The sequence below is a fragment of the Trachypithecus francoisi genome, unplaced genomic scaffold, assembly GCF_009764315.1.
Source record: "Trachypithecus francoisi isolate TF-2019V2 unplaced genomic scaffold, Tfra_2.0 Lachesis_group0, whole genome shotgun sequence".
NCBI lineage: Eukaryota > Metazoa > Chordata > Mammalia > Primates > Cercopithecidae > Trachypithecus > Trachypithecus francoisi.
The window spans coordinates 52881433-52898537 of record NW_022681453.1 but is presented as its reverse complement, the minus strand read 5'-3'; the positions used below and the strand labels follow the sequence as shown (position 1 = coordinate 52898537).

Sequence of the window (17105 nt, the reverse complement as noted above, 5' to 3'; positions counted from 1 at the left end):
CAGAATTGCTGGGATTCCAGGCGTGAGCCACTGCCCCCAGCCTTTTCATTTTATTTTTAAAATTTAAATCCTCTAATCCCTGCAGGGTGCCCATTCTTCACCAGTTGTTAAATGAGTCTTGTTCTTCCTTGGCTCTGTTTTTCCCTTCCCTGGGCAGAGGTCTTCCCAAAGTTCCTTGCTTAAGGCTGTTGAAAGGAGATGGTTTTCTTTTCCTTAAGCTCCTGAAAAGTGATAACATGTTGGAAATCCACTCCTGGCTTATTATTCCTAAATCTACTTTTTTTTTTTCCTTCTCATATGAGTCAACCAGAGTTTTAGTTGAAATTCTTTTTGTTGTTGTCGTCAGTAAATCTTAAATTCACTGCTCAAGTTTTGAGCTCTCCCTATAAATCTTGTGGCAAAATGAAGGAGAGAAAAAAAAAAAACACACATCATGAAAAGGCAAGAATTAGCTGCTGAGCTGTGGAGTGAGCTGTGGTTTGCTCTTGTCTCCCAGAGGGTCCCCCACAAACCTCTCTAGGTGCCCTCTTTGTATGCACAGTTGGGAGTGCTGAGGTCTCTCCTTATGTGGAGGGGGTGCCTTGCCAAGGAGGCAGTGGCTCTCTCCTCCGTGCAGATCTACGCAGGGTTTGGATGCGGGGCTAAAGCCATGCCGTATAGGCTCTGGCACACTCTTGACTCTGGATCTGCCCCTTCTGAGATCTGGGTCCTGCCTCGAGAAGAGGGATGGAACCAGGAGATGCTGGGCGGGGTTGTCATGTCGAGGGGCTTGAGGACCTGTGGCCAGAGAAAACTGCCCTCGTGAGAGAGACTGACTCCAGGCTTCCAGCAGCAGGTCTGACAGAGCCTTTAAGCACACACTGTGTGCTCAGTCTCTGCCCTGGGCGCAGCCCTGTCTAAAAGCCTTTGGCAACGCCCAGGTGATCTGGGTAAAAGTAAGCTCCAGGCAGAGCAATTCAGTAACAATGCCACCTCCCCAGGACATTAGCTAGCCAAGTGTGAACATGCCTTTCCTTCAGATTTGCCTGGAATGTTAGCTCTAATTCTCCTCTTGGAGAAAGCCATCATTCACAGGAACCATCCAGCTCATCTCCAGCTCTGTAATTCCATTCTCAGAGCCAAAACTGACTAGCTTGCAGAGAGCCAAAGTCCTGGGCTAGTTGAAAAGAATGTTTGGGCAGCTCAATTTATGGACTGAGGGCCTTGCAGGAGGAATGACAAGAACTAATGGCGTATGTATGTGTATGTGTGCATATGTAAAGTCAATATGTTAACCATGCTTAACAACAGGAGCTAGTACTAGGCAACATTGAGGAAAATATCCATGTGTTTTTGAATTATAAGACCACAGGAATGATGTGTGGAGCTAATAGGGAAACAGTTTAATATGGTACAGTTTTTGAATTCCTTAGGCTGCTACAGGGATAGAGAGGGAGGCTGAGGAGGTGAGGCTTGGACATCCCCCACCCCAGTTCAACTAAGACAGCTTTCTTCTATAAGTTGAGGTTTCATAGGAACTTCTTTACTGAGAAAAAAAAGGTTGAGATTTTACTGTAAAGGATGAAAGGAAGGAAAGTAGGTAAATATATACCTACCTACATAAGCAGGCATACATACAGATAGACAGATCCAAAAATCACAGGTAGAAGAAAGTATATCTCTCGGGGATTATGAGACCTTGGAGCTGCCAGTATCTGTTGTTGACTTTGTGATTGTGGGCACATTGCTTCATCTGCCAGAGCCTCAGCTCTCCCAGAGGAGAGAACGGTGGTATTGGAACCATGTCTCCCTTAGTGACATGCAATGCTGTTGTAAGGGTTAGGAGAGTTCGTCTGTACAAATGTTCTTCTCACTTGAGAAGTGCTGTGTGAATACAGGCAATTTTTTGGTGTGTTTATTTTCTCTCTTCCTTCCCTACAAGGAAGTCTTATGGAGGCAGCATTCTCACCTCCTCCAGTGGGAACATTTCAGAGACTGACCTATCCAACACCAGTATCTGGGCCACCATGCATGGTTGTTCACCCCGGACACTGCACAAGGCTGCCCAGCCAAGAGAACAGATGGGAACTGAACTCTGGCTCATGCTCTGTACACTGCAAGCCCTGGTGCAGGAAGGCAGGGGGACCATTCTCTAATTCATACTGAAGCATGTTGGGGCTAGGGAGGCTCTGGCAGTGACATGTATTCACTTCCCACGGAAGCAGAGTAAAGAGATCCAAGGACGAGTTTCCAGTTCTGCTTTTCATTGCTTGCCAGCCCTGGAAGTGCTCTTAGCTGTTCAGGAGGAGGAGCATCCATTGTGCGGATGTCTCTGAACATCTCAGGAAAGCAGCAGAAGGCTCCCTGCTGCCTTTCACCACCCCCATGGAAATTCACAGTGGTGAACCTGCCCAGCAGCTCTGATTACATTGAAAAGTGCTCCCTGAAATACCATTTGCCCTTGTCCAACTGGCAAAAATTCCAAACACTGACAATATGCCAGGGGTAGGGTTGTGGAAAACAACATGCTTGAGATGGTGTTGTTGGTAGGAATATACAATGGCATAGCCCCATTGAAGAATTTGACTCTGTCTGATAAAACTGCGTATATGTCTACCCTATGACCCAGCCATTCCACTTCTGGGAACTGATCCCAGAGATCTGCCTCCATGCATACAAAAACACAAGAATATTCACTGTGGCAATATTTATAATAACCAAATAGTGGAAAGAAGTGAAATGTTGACCCGTAAGAGATTGATTGCATAAATTACAGTCTATCCATGAAGTAGAGTACTTTGCAGCCTTTAAAAAAAATAAATAGAGGAAGATCTCTGCGAACTAATGTGGAGGGATTTCCAGGATTTCTTAAAGAAGTTTATTTAGAAGTATACTACATTCTATGTAAGAAATAAGAGGATATTAAAAATAGGCCTATGTATTTGCTTACACAGCAGGACAAACCAGAAACTAATGAAAATGGTTAAATATAAGGTGTGGAGGACAGAAGGATAAGGATAGGGCTTCTCTGAGTGCAACTTTTGACTTTTGGACCCTATAAATGCTTTGTGCATTCAAAACTGTAAATTTAAAAAAAGGATTTCTAAAAGAAATTTAATACCTAAAATACAAAGAAAACCAAGTATGCCACTTATCAAATTGATAACTACAGAGAGTAACTTTTGAACATGTACTCCAATCATACATTTTTAACAGCTTTATTGAAATACATACCATAAGACTCACCCATTTTTTAAAGTGTACCTTTTGTGCAAATCAAAACCATAAATATCATCTCACCCCAGTTAAAATGGCTATTATTAAAAAGGCAAACAATAACAGATGCTGACAAGGATGCAGGCAAAAGGGAACTCTTATATACTGTGGGTGGGAATGTAAATTAATACAGCCACTATGGAAAACAGCATGGAGATTTCTCAAAAAACTAAAAATAGAACTACCATACCATTCAGCAATTCCACTACTGGGTATTTATCTAAAGGAGAATAAATCAATGTATCAAAAGGATACCTGCACTCCCATGTTTACTGCAGCACTATTCACAATAGCAAAGATACAGAAGCAACCTACGGGTCCACCAATACACAAATGGAAAAAGAAAATGTGGTGTATAATATATAGTGGAATACTATCCAGCCACAAAGAAGAATGAAATCATGTCATTTGCAGCAACATGTATGGAACTGGAGGACATTATGTCAAGTGAAATAAGCCAGGCTCAGAAAGAAGATTACTGCATGTTCTCACTCTTGTGTGGGAGCTAGAACACTTTATCTCATAGACACAGAGGATAGAATGATAGGTGCCAGATACCGGGAAGGGTGGGTGAGTGGGAGTGGAGAATGAAGAGAGGTTGGTTAGTAGGTACAGACATACAATTAGATAGAAGAAATAAGTTCTCAGGTTTGATAGTAGAATGGGGTGATGATACTTAGCAACACTATTTTGTGTATTTCAAAGTAACTAGAAGAGAGGACTTGAAATGATACCAACATATAGAAATGACAGATATTCAAGATGATGGATACCTCAAATACCCTGACTTGATCATTACACATTCTATGCATCTAACAGTTGCATGTACCCCAGAAATATTTAAAAGTTATATATCAATAAAATAAAAAATACATTTCAATGGTTTATATTTACAGAGTTATGCAATCATCATTATAATGTTACTTCAGAACTTTTTCATCCTCCCCAAAAGGAACCTTGTACCCATTTGCAAGTCTCTCCCAATATCCTCCATACCCTGGCCACCAGCCCTAGGCAACCACTGATCTACTTTCTGTCTTCTGACCATATATCTCTTTAGTGGGATATACTTTGAAGATAAAAATACTAACCAATAACATAAACAAAAGCCCTGGAAAGAAATCTCAAGTTGTGTGTAGCAGGTTTATTGTTAGTAGTAATATTGCTATTAAAACTGTTACACCATTGATTGTGTATTATAGGATAAGGCAGATGAATATATTTATTACTAATATAATTCAGAACCAAGATTTTTATGGTAAGAAAAGAGATGTACAAATACAAAACAAGTGAAGGTAATGAAAACCTTATTTTATGAATAAGAAACATCAGTATGAACTCATGAAAAAAAAAATTCTAGTTCTATCCACTGAAAGGATCTGGAAGCTCTTTATGACTCTTCTGTAGCAATGAGCACACCTAATACCTAGATCTTGGTATCTCGATATAAGACACCATATTTGTTTGCTACGAAAAGCAAACAGAGCCTGCAGGAGAAATGTTTGATTCAACATCTGGATCAAGGAAAGTAAAAAGTAATTGGGGATTTTTTTTTTTGTCCAGAAAGCAAGGAAGTGCTCAATGGAGGTCGTATTAAAAGGACACAAGAAAGTGTACTCTATGGCCAAATTTGGGACAATTTAAGTATTCTAAAAAATAGTGATGGTAATGGATAATCACAATTCAGTTAAAAGTTACAAAAACAAGTTCGTAGAAATGTTAATAAAGGGGTGAGGGTAGGGGACATGAAGACAGCTCTTCTTTACAAAAGAATACCTGCTGATACATGGAGAAGAAATGACAGAATTAGAAAATCACCATTTTGCAATCCCTCGTGGAACAATTGATTTGGGCAAAAGTCATCACTGGATGCTAAAACTACTGGGTGAAGCATATTGGGCGCTACATGCACACGGTCGTCTCAAAGCATCATCATGACACTCTGAGTACCATTTCACAGATCATACTTATTACAAAGTGGGAGACGATACCTTCATAAGGTAGAGATCTGGAGGCCAACACCTTGACCCAGTGATCAAGGCTGGCATCACCAGCAGCAGGCCAGACTGACGTATGTGCCTTCTAATGGGATGCATTAAGGTGTCCATAACATCACCCATGTAGTGTTCTTGCCAAAAATATTTAATTGGAATCGAATCATGAGAAAACAGACAAATCCAGAGTGTGAGGCATTCTACAAGACAACTAGCCAGGGCTCTTCAGAAAGAGCCGATATTATAAAAAACAAACTAGCAAACAAAAATATCAGGGCGTATTCTACATTTAAAGGACTCAAGAAAAATAACCACCAAATGAATTGTGTGAATGTTGATTAGATCTTGGCTTTTGAAAAAAATTCTGTAAAAGACACCATGGGACAATTGGGGATGTCTGAATGTGGGCTGTATACGAGATGTTCTTTTTGAATGGTTAATTTTCTTAGGTGTAATAATGTGGTTATGTAGGAGAATATCTTTATTCTTAGGAGAAGTTTGTTGAAGTAGTTAGCAGTGGTGTGTTTTGATGTCTACAAAATAATCTCAAATAGTGGAGCAACAATAAATATAAATACAGAAAGAACAAGAAATCAAATATGGCAAGACGAGTGTAAGAAAAGGTGATGGGTGTTCATTATTTTATTTTTACAACTCTTCTATAGATTTAAACATTTTCAAATAAGAAGTTGCAGGGAGAACTTTAAACTTGCTGAAGTGGGGGGCCTCATATGTGGGGGAGACTTTTCCCATCTGCCTTTCCTGTGGTTCAGCCTGGGCCAGGTCATCTCTTCTGCCATCTGCACGTTCTCTGACTCCTTCCCAAGCTGAAACATCATCTCGTCTCTTGTTTCCACTCAGGTGAAGACCCCCTTGTGGATGATCAAAATGAACGAGATATCAATTCAGTCGCTGGTGTTTTAAAACTGTATTTCCGAGGACTGGAAAACCCACTCTTTCCTAAGGAAAGGTTTCAAGATTTGATATCTACTATTAGTAAGTATTTCCCAGGTGAAATGATCAGTTCTTTGACAGATCATTGTTGGAGTAGAGCTACAGGCTCATTGCTGTGCTAGGCATAGAGGAGGGATATTATGAAAGAAGAAGTGTGACCTGCATCCTCTTAGAACTGAAAGCAGAAATAAGAAGATGGTTTATAATGAAAGGGCTAATGGGCATGTCATACCCCCTGGGTAGAGAAGGAGCTCAGGGGAGAACCAGAGGAAGACTTGGTTTCGCAGATCAGAGCCAAGAGAGAGAGTGCTGGGAGCAGAGTGTTCCAGGAGGAATGGGCACAGGGGATCCTGAGAAGGGCTAGGGACATAGACCCAGTGGGACCAGCAGGAGGGTGTCCCAGCCTGCACCTGGCGCAAGAGGTTGGAAGGGGAAAATGGAGCAAGAGGGGGAAGACCTTGAATGCCTTGCAAACATTCCAGAGCTTTTCCCCTTGGGTGATGGGGAGCCATGGAAGGTCTAGAGGTCAGGTCAGCAGCATGACCAGCAAGGGAAATGGTGAAAGTAAGTTGACTGGGGATTTTCTCTGACATTGCTAGTTAGTTGAGAGAAACTGTTATGTTTCTGTGGATAAAATCAGGAGGAACCCAGTCTAGGGGGCTGATGTCATGGTACCTTGACTCTGAGATACCCAAATCCAAAGTAACTTTTTGGAAATTTTTTTAAAAAATAAGCTTTCAACTTTAGAATATTAGAATTTTAGTCATTGAGAATAAACTTTTAAATTTGATTCACAGAAAAGTTGCCCCACACCCAGTTTCATTTGGGGTGTTTCTCACAGTACTCTGAGAGATATTTGCAGTCAGTAAAGTGTCCCAGGAGATGGTAAGAGAAGAGGGAGGTTTGAGCTCTCTTTTATTGTGTGTGTAAAAGACCCTTCTGTTCCCCATTCCCTCCACACTATTCCTTGCTCATCCTTCCAGACCTTCATACTGCAAGCTCTATTCTAGACTGCAGAGGTCTGACCCTGTCTGAGCCCTATATCACTTGCTCAGCCAGTGTTTCCAGAACCCCCAAAAATCCTGTTCCTGTGCAGGGCCCTGAGCAAATTTCAGGTCTAGGATGTCCTGGAAACAGGGGTCAGAGATGAGATCCCAAGCATCTGCCAGACTTTGGCTGATAGGTAGTTTGAGAAGTGGTGATTTATTCAATGTTCATTTCCTGAGCAGCTACTATGTGTCAGGCCTGTGCTGCAGCTGGTGTTTGTAAAGAGTTTAATAAAACATGGTCCCTGCCTGTGTCTGTCAAGACTCACAGGTAACAGAAACCCAGCTTAAACCTGCTTACTTCATAAAAGGGAATGCACTGTTCTGGTACCTGGAAAGCTTGGGTCCAGCTGGACTCAGACCTTCACATGGCATCAGCAGATATATGCCCCTTCCATTTCTATGCCAGCTTCACTCTTAGGTGGGATCCTCCTCTCAGGGGCCCCCACTGTGCTCCAGGCTTCCCTCTAGCCAGGTCCAAGAGGGCACCTCCCTGTGGGATTCTCACAACTGAAGTCCCAAGAGTCGACTCTGATTGGTTCTTGATTAGGCCACACCTCCAGCCCCTCCCTGTAGCCAGGGAGATGGATGCTCTGATTGGCCAGGCCAGGATCACCTATGATGCCCAGAATCAAGAGTAGAGCTGTCTCCCCCATCCACGTGGACTGATATAGGAGATGTGGCAAGTGAACATTTGCTGCTTTACTCTCTGAGGATGAAAGGCACGCTGAAAGGCCCCTTTATGTTACAGAACTGGAGAACCCAGCTGAGAGGGTGCACCAGATCCAACAAATCCTCGTCACCCTTCCCCGCGTGGTCATCGTGGTCATGAGATACCTCTTCGCTTTCCTTAACCAGTGAGTGTCTGGCCAAGGGGCCCCTTTTTGACTCAGGCCTGGACTCCTTTGGGAGGGGGTATCTTGAGGCTTCTGCAGATGCTATTTTTAAAGGAGAACATGGAACCCTCCTGGATTTGTATAGAGTCCCCCAAAAGAAAAAAAACATAGGGGAAGGACTTGCCTTTCCCAGATGACTTGTGGGTAACTCCTCTCTCCTAGCCTCTCCCAGTATAGCGACGAGAACATGATGGATCCCTACAACCTGGCCATCTGCTTCGGGCCTACCCTCATGCATATCCCTGATGGGCAGGACCCTGTGTCCTGCCAGGCACACATCAATGAAGTCATCAAAACCATCATCATCCATCATGAAGCCATCTTCCCCAGCCCCCGGGAGCTAGAGGGACCTGTGTATGAAAAATGCATGGCTGGAGGGGAAGAATATTGGTAAGATGCCATTCCTCTTAATATTATTATTATTATCATCATCATTGTTATTTCCATTGAACAGGAACAATAAGAAACACTTCAGTTTTCTTACTGCTTGATAGTCAGTGCTTCCATATACATTTTCTCATCTGAGCTTCACAGCAGTCTTACATGAGAGAGAGGTACATCAGTTAGGATTCTCTTGGTTACAAGGGACAGACATACAACTCAAATTGCCTTAAGCCAAATGGAACTTTATTGGTTTACTTAAGTAAAACGTCTGGGGGTATATCTTCAGGTACCGCTTCATCCAGGGGCTCAACTGTTACTGCAAGGACTTGGTCCTGCAGTCTCCATCTCTTGGCCCTGCTTTATTCTGTGTTGGCTTCATTCCTGGACAGCCATTTCCTTGGTGGTTGCAAGCAGGCAACCAGCAACTCAAGATCTGTAACTCACTCTCTTAGTATCTTCAATAGAAAATACCCTTTCCTTCCCAAATGTTCCAACACACACTCAATAACTGTTTCATTGCTGAGGTTTGGGCCTGTTGGAGTAATCACCTTGGTAAGGAGATACAATGCTTTAACTGGCCATGTGAGTCACAAGCCCAACTCAGGAAGCAGGGGAGTGAATAGTCCCCACCTCAACTTCATGAACTGAGTATGACACTTACCACCCTTATTTCCTCTCACCTAGGAGTTCTCTTTTCCAGACAAAGTGAGCTCAGTTTCTTTGCGTGTTCAACACCATGTCAACAATCACTAATTGGGGACCTCTGTGTGCCTGGTGTACCTGGTACTACACTAGGTCTTAGGAGAAACATTTTAGAAGCTTTTCAAAGTCAGGGCTTTAAAAGCTTCCCCAGGCTAAGACCTTAAAATGTCAAGACAGGAAAAATGTTTAAATGTGGTAAAGACAGGAAATTCAGGACACTAAATGACAGAGACCAAAACGTTTTTACTATTTCTTTATTTCCAATTCAGGAGAGCACACAGCTATATATTTAGGTATTACCCACACTGCCTTCAGCCAGGTGCCTACAGGGGAGTTTGTTTTTTGATTGTCAAACATTCCTGGACTTTTGAATTGCCTTAGTACTGTGAGCATATTTGGGCAGCTGCTTCAAAGAAGGAAGGTGTTCCGGCTTTTGTGTTTCCTTCCCACATGCCTCCCTGCATAGAAATACTGGGTCATAGTCATGTCTAATCACGGCTCTCGAATCTCGTTTGAGGCACTAGGGAGCAAATCCATCCCTGTTCTGTAACAGAAACATTAAACAGCTGGCAAGCATAATTTCTGGACAAAGAGACTTGTCACACAGTTTTTGCAACCATTACCAGTTCTCTTTTCTTGCTGCAATATATATAATTAGTGTTCTGGGAAGGGACCCACAGATCTTCGTGTACTTATCAAAGAACAATATACAATAACCACACTTTTCTTAATCCTATTTGTTTCCCACAAGACTGTAAAACTATTAATTACATGGTAATTTTGGAGTTTTCACAACCAAAAGGGAGACTTGGCTGAGGGTCTCAGCACAGTAGACAACATTCATTCATTCAACAAATAGTTACCAAGCATCTGTTGTGGGCTGGATTCTGTGCTGGGAGTCAGAGATGTAACCAAACAAGATTGACCCTTGGTGCAGGAGCTCTGATGGAATAGGAAACAAACGGCTCCAGAAGTCGGGCTTCCTGAGCCAGTCTAGGGAAATCAGGAAGGGCTTCCTCGGGGAAGTACAGACTGAGCTGAGACTGCAGAGTGAACTGGAGCCAGCCCAGTGAGGAGTGGACAAAGACCTGGAGCATTCAGTAGAATGAAAAGTAGTTCAGTGTGACCAGAGCATAGCATGTGTGACAGGGGAATGGTGAAGGATGAGGCTCCACAGGTTGATGAAAAATCTTGGAAGCCACTGAGTTTGGTCCTGATTCAGGTGGCAGTGGAGAATTTTTCATAATAAAGTACATATTCCTTTAAATGGCATTGCAAATGTCGCCTTTGAGAAGGCTTCCCTGTCCATTCTTTATAGGTCCTCTCTGCTGTTCTTGTCTCTGCCCGTTTATTTCCTACCTAACACTACATAACATAACTTGCCACTGTCTTATTTAATGGCATATTGACTTTGGTGTTTTTCTTGCCCCTCTCCCTAGAGTGTAAGCAACATGAGGCCAGGGACCTTGTCCGCCTTATCTATCATTGCACCCCTCCTACCAGCACACTTCCTGGCATATTAAAACTCACTCAATGGCTCTATAAAAAAAAAACTGGCTGATTATGTGAATTAACCCTTGCCTCAAGAAGCTTATAATCTAGTAAGAGGGTAGTAGCTGGTGAAATTATACCAGCACGTTAACAACTAAATCTGATGGACTGAATTACTCAGCCACCATGCCCATCATGGTTGCCAGTCTACCCTCACTGCCTGCATCAACTGGGGCTTTTGCATGCAGCAAGACAGGGCAGCCCTCTTTGGCTTCATCTTACCTCCTAGGATATGTCACCTCAGCGATAAGACAGGAGAGTTAGGCCAGATGAAATAACTCATAGTACTTCAAAGGGTTCTTTTTGTTCTGGCCTGTGGTCCTTCCGATGATAAATGCTGGGGTTTTACCACTGCCCTCTGGATCTTACAGAACATGTAAGCATTGGCAGTCTTCACCAAGAAGACAGCTCAGCAAATTCCAGGGCTAGGAGGGCACTGGGGGAGATATTTGGGAAGCTTCACAAGGAGGAGGCTAGGAGTAGTTTTCTGATTAAGAATCTCCCAGGAGTGGTCAGATGGAAAAGACAGGATGATATAGGCCTGCATCTGAGCTGCAGGAGGGCCCAGAGGCCAACTGGACTGGCATGAGAGGCTGAAGATGCTGTGAGGGTAGATAACCCCCACAGTGAGTCCCCTTCCCATGTTTCCTTGCAGTGACAGCCCACACAGCGAGCCAGGGACCATCGATGAAGTTGACCATGACAATGGCACTGAACCTCATACCAGCGATGAAGGTGAGTGAGGGGGATCCTGGGCACAAGGGATTCTTCCTGGGGCCTCTCACGCTGACTTAGGTCAGCCCAACCACAGGGCTGGCCCACGTATACCTCTTCAGCTTTCCAAGTCAGCCATCTGTCCTTCAGAATAGATGAAGACCCAGAAAAAACCTTCATGGCGTGCCCCAAGTCCTGGCATGGGCCTGACACAGAGCAGATCCTCATAGGCTCACGCTGTGTGCACCACACCCCACACCTAGCCCACTTCATTCCTTAATGTGTCCTGCCTGGCCCAGGGACAAATCCTAAGTGACACGAGTTTCCTAAGTAGAAAGCAAGCTCTGTTCCTCCATCCTTCCCCTGTCAGGGTCTACTCTGTGCCAAGCCTGTGCTGGGACTTGGGCACAGGAATGAACAAGATGTCGGTCCTCAAAGAACTCCCAGTCTGTCACCAGATCTTGACAGGTTGGAAGTAGCTTCTCATGGTGCAAAGCGATAATGCCAGATTACAGGCGTGTCTGGTGCATTGGGCACCCTGGAGATGAAATCAAAGGGTGATGCTCCTGGGAAGTGTGTGGTGAGAGAGAGAGAGAAAAAAAAGGCCAGTCAAGACCTTTCTCCAGATTCCTCCACCCTTTCCAGATAAGGAGAAGAGAGTCAGACTAGTCTTTAGGGAAACTGGACTACATAGACAAGCAATCTGAACCACATGCCAATTTATCCATCAGGCAGAGTAGGCACAGTGCCAAGGGCCCGTGGTACTTGTAGAGGTCCACTAAAATGTTTTAATTTATTTTAAAATCAGAAAAAAATGAACACAATATCCAGTCTGGATTATATTTGTCTTTATACTAATGCAGTTGTAAACTATGATTTTTAACTTTTTTTTTTTTGAATGGAGGAAGGAACACATGCAGGCAAAAGTGCCTAGGACCCTTGAAAGTTAGAATATGGCCCAGGATGCACCAAGTACCTGGGATAGTTTTCCTTTTTAAACGTCATGGCTTAGCAGTTCTCTTACTTGTCCTTTGTGTTTCTCTTGTGGGACCGGGTCATGTTGGCTACCATATTTGTCAGGAGAGCAGGGCAGGCACTCAGGTGACAGTTCTGGGAACTGACAGAAGAGACAAGACTGATAGATGGGTTTTCACATTCTAGTAGGACTATTTCAGTTGCTAATGACAGAACCCCCAACTCAAATCAACTTAAGCTTAAAAGGGAATAAGTTCCTATACCTGAAAAGTCCCAGAGTTGGCGTGGCTTCAGGCACAGCTGGATCCAGGAGCAAGGGTGATTTTTGTCAGCACTTTCTCTGTCTTCTTGTTCTGCTTCCCTCTGTGCTGGTTTCATTCTCATGCAGGATCTTCCTGTGCAGTGGTCTCTGGCAATTCCAGACTTTCACCATCATCTTACTCAGAGTCTCAATGGAAAAGAGCTTCCTTTCTATAATGGTTCCAAGAGAGGTCCTGGGGTGGAGTCTCATTGGACTGCCTTGAGTCATGCACCCAGGCATGATCCAGTCCCCGTGGCCTGAGAGGAAGCTAATGAGTCAGACTCGGGTCACAGGTACAGAAAAGCAAATCCAGATATCACGTTCAGCTTGATCAGACTCCTGAGAGGCTAAAGTCATCCTAAACTGATGAATGTGTCCTGCAGAGGCTTTGTTTGGAGATGTGAAGGCTGCCACCTTCTGCTTATTCCTGGTGATTTGCTTTTCTCTTTCCTCCTTTTTTTCTTCTGCGGACCACCTCCAGTTCTCACCCTCCCTCTATCCCTTTTAACAGCCCCCACCCCGTCCTCTCCATCTGTTGTTCTTTTTATTTCTGGATCTCTTTCTGTCCGTCTCTTTATATCTCCCTCTAGCTTGCTCTGTCTCTGTCTCTCTCCTACTCCTGACATTTCCTCTCCTTTGTCTTGACCAAAGCACCTGCCTTCCTGGGGGCTGAGGTCCCTGTCAGTCCCTTTGCTGGTTTTTCCACAGTTCCTTGGGCTGATGGGCAGAAGGCTGCTCTGGACACCAGGACTGAAGATGAGGAGGGACAGAGAGAATAGGTCTTGCTGGGTCCGCGAAGAAGCAGTCATGGGACTCACCCAGTGGGGCTTCAGCCCCATAAGGACCACCCCCCAGAAAGTGCTATCTCCCCTTCTCAGGGTAAAGGTTCACAGTGGCTCCCAGAATGCATGAGTCAGAGCTTTGGGTCCCCCTCCCAGAAGATCCTTCTTCCTTTTTTTCTTTGTGAGGCTGCTGGTTTCTGGGAATGACAAAGGCAGAAAAAATCATCCTGGAAGGGAAGAAGCCACAGGCTGGGAGAGCCAGTCTCATGTTTGCTGAAGGCTCTCAAAGTATCCTGTGTGTATTAGTGGGGGGTATTGAATCAGGGCACTCTTTGGTGAAAAATCAATTGCATTTTCTAAATGTTACATTCATGCTGTCCCTGGCCAAACAGTGGCAGAATAGTGAGCTGCAGAGACAGTCAAGGGGTTACCGTGCTCAGAAAAGAGAGACCTGGAATTGAAGCACAGAGGGAGTCCTTATGGTCATGTAATCTGAGGCAAGCCACATCACCTCTGGCCTCTATTTCCTTATGTATAAAATGGGAATGACAGCACCAAGCAAATTATGGCATGGGTTGAAATGTGGGTTCATATGTGAAGGAGCCTAGCACAGTGCCTGGGACAGGGAGGTAGATGAGAAACATCAATGGACTCTGTATCAAACAGACATCCTTCCTAATCCTGATAGAGGAACTGAGTCCTGGAGAATTTTCTTGACATAACTGGCATTGGCAGTTATCGGTCATTGGCAACCTGAACCTCCTGATTTGTGTACCTATTTCCTCTTAGACATTTCATTTAGGGGATCATCAATATCTGTCTTCTTTTCTCTTAACAGCACCCTGTATGAATGGAACCCAGCAGGCCTCAGAGGTCAAATCAGGCAGAGAACCATGAGTCCAGGTCTTTGTCGTACATGAATCAGCCAATAAATGCCAAATTGGAGGAACAATTTAGTTGTTTGGATATCTGTTGCCTTTCTTGTCTCAAAGATTCTGTACCAGCTGGGCATGGTGGCTCACACCTATAACCCCAACACTTTGGGAAGTTCAGGTGGTCAGATGGCTTGAGCCCAGGAATTCTAGACCAGCCTGGGCAACATGGTGAAACTCCGTCTCTGAAAAAAAAAAAAAAAATTAGCCAGGCGTAGTGGCATATGCCTGTGGTCCCAGCAACTCAGAAGGTTGAAGTGGGAGAATTGCTTGAGCAATTGAGGTTGAGGATGCAGTGAGCCATGATCATGCCACTGCACTCCAGCCTGCGTGACAGAATGAGGCCCCGCCTCAAAGAAAAAAAAAAAAGATTCTATACCTAACTGACACCTGTTCTCCTGTCTTGAGTCTGGTAAGTCTGGAAATTCCACAGTGCTTTCTCTTTGGTCTCCAAGATTTATATAAAGAAACTATGGTTAGGCCCAGAATCCTTGACTAAATGAAAAAATGAAGGCAGCCTGTCACTAACAATTTTATTAATTGGAAGCTAAATGAGAAACAAGATTGTTAGATTATAAAATCACTAAAATCAGTGACAGAGGCATGTTTTATGGATGATATGTCCATATTCAATTATAATTGTGCCACCATTCTCTTACTGATATTTTCCTGACATTTTTGAGGTTACCTTTGACTCCTCCCGCTGTTGGTCTGTTTACAATGTCATATAAATGGTGTTGTACAGAATAGAGTTGTTTGACTCTGTCCTCTTTCACTCTGCATAATATTCTGAGATTCATCCATGTTGTGAGTATTCAGGTGAGGTTTCTGATGGTATTAAAATGGGATTAGTCCATTTATGTACAAACACCCCAGTTCTCCTGGAACCTGGAATCATAGCCACTCCTTTTTCTTTCCTTTTCTTTTCTTTTCTTTTCTTTTCTTTTTTTTTTTTTTTTGAGACAGAGTCTCGCTCTGTCGCCATACTGTAGTAAAGTGAGGCAATCTTGGCTCACTGCAGCCTCTGACTCCCTGGTTCAAGTGATTCTCCTGCCTCAGCCTCCTGAGTAGCTGGGATTAGAGGCATGCACCACCATGCCCAGCTAATTTTTTTACTTTTTAGTAGAGACGGGGTTTCACCATGTTGGCCAGGCTGGTCTCAATCTCCTGACCTCGTGATCTGCTTGCCTCAGCCTCCCAAAGTGCTGGGATTACAGGCATAAGCCACCGTGCCCGGCCCACTCCTTTTCATAAGAAATTAAGAACAATAGAAAAAAAGAACAGTGGCCAATGTCTTATACTTGGTGTATGTTCCTAATCACTAGTAATAAACATGGTAAACTGGCTCAAGGCATTTGGCTCAGGCCTTATACCTAAGAAGGACCCTGCCTTCTTTTTAAAACCACTTTATTGAGTTATAGATCACACACCACACAATTTACCCTTTTAAAATGTACAACTGAGTGATTTTTTTGTATATTCACAGATATGTGCAACCATCACCATGGTCAATTTGAGAACATTTTCATCATCTTGAAAAGAAGCTTTGTACCCTTTAGCTATCACTCCTTACACCCTCCCATCCCTGCCCCCCACATTTCTCCCAGCCCTAGTCAATGCACCTGTAAATCTACCCACTGTCTCTATGGATTTGTCTATTCTGGACATTTTATATAAATGGAATTATATAATATGTGGCTTTTCTCTTAGCACACAGTTTTCTAGGTTCAGCCATGCTGTAGCGTGAATCAGTACTTAATTTTTGATGGCTGAATAATATTCCATCATATGAAAATGCCAGACTTTGTTTATCCATTTGTCAATTGATGGACATTTGGGTTGTTTCTACTTTCAGCTATTATGAATAATGCTGCTGTAAACATGTGTGTGCAAGTTTTTGTACAGACAGAAGTTCTCATTTCTCTTGAGTATATACCCAAGAGTGGAACTGCTGGGTCATATACTAACTCTATGTCAGTCATTTAAGGAAATGCCAGACTGTTTTCCAAAATGACCACATCATTTTGCAATATCATCAGCAGTGTATGAGAGTCCCAATTTATCCATATCCTTGCCAGCACTTGTTATTATCTGACTTTTTGATTCTTGCCATCCTAGTGGATGTGAAGTGGTATCTTACTGAGGTTTGGATTTGAATTTCTCTGATGACTGATAATGTTCATCATCTTTTCATGTGCTTTTTGGTCACTTGTATATTTTTCTTCAGATCCTTTGCTCATTTTAAAATTTGGTTATTTGCCTTTTTATTATTGAGTTGTAACAGCTCTTTATATATTCTAGATCTAAGTCCCTTATCAGATATACAATTTCCAAATATTTTCTCCCATTCTGTGGCTTGCCTTTTTATTGGTGATACCCTTTGAAGCACAAAAGTATTTAATTTTGATTGAGTTCCATTCATTTATTTTTTCTTTTGTTGTGCATGCTTTTGGTGTTATATCTAAGAGGGCTTTGCCAAATCCAAGTTCATGAAGATGTATTCCTGTATTTTCTTTTAAGAGTTTTAGAGTTTTAGGTCTTACATTTAGGTCTTTGATCTATTTTGAGTTAATTTTGGTATAAGGTAATGGTCAAACTTTATTCTTTTGTATGTGGCTC

At 43.2% G+C, this 17105-nt stretch overlaps 1 protein-coding gene across 4 annotated transcripts in view; it reads left to right on the top strand.

The window, feature by feature from the left end:
* SRGAP3 (SLIT-ROBO Rho GTPase activating protein 3) overlaps window positions 1-17105 on the top strand; it is a 268212-nt gene that overhangs the window by 226661 nt on the left and 24446 nt on the right. For 3 of the 4 annotated variants that reach the window (XM_033210534.1, XM_033210533.1, XM_033210535.1), the window contains exons 15-18: window positions 6111-6245; window positions 8001-8106; window positions 8308-8535; window positions 11438-11517. In XM_033210534.1, the coding sequence (XP_033066425.1) occupies window positions 6111-6245; window positions 8001-8106; window positions 8308-8535; window positions 11438-11517 (549 nt within the window). Of the gene's footprint in view, window positions 1-6110; window positions 6246-8000; window positions 8107-8307; window positions 8536-11437; window positions 11518-17105 lie in introns of those variants that run through there. The other variant, XR_004436994.1, reaches the window with a different exon arrangement.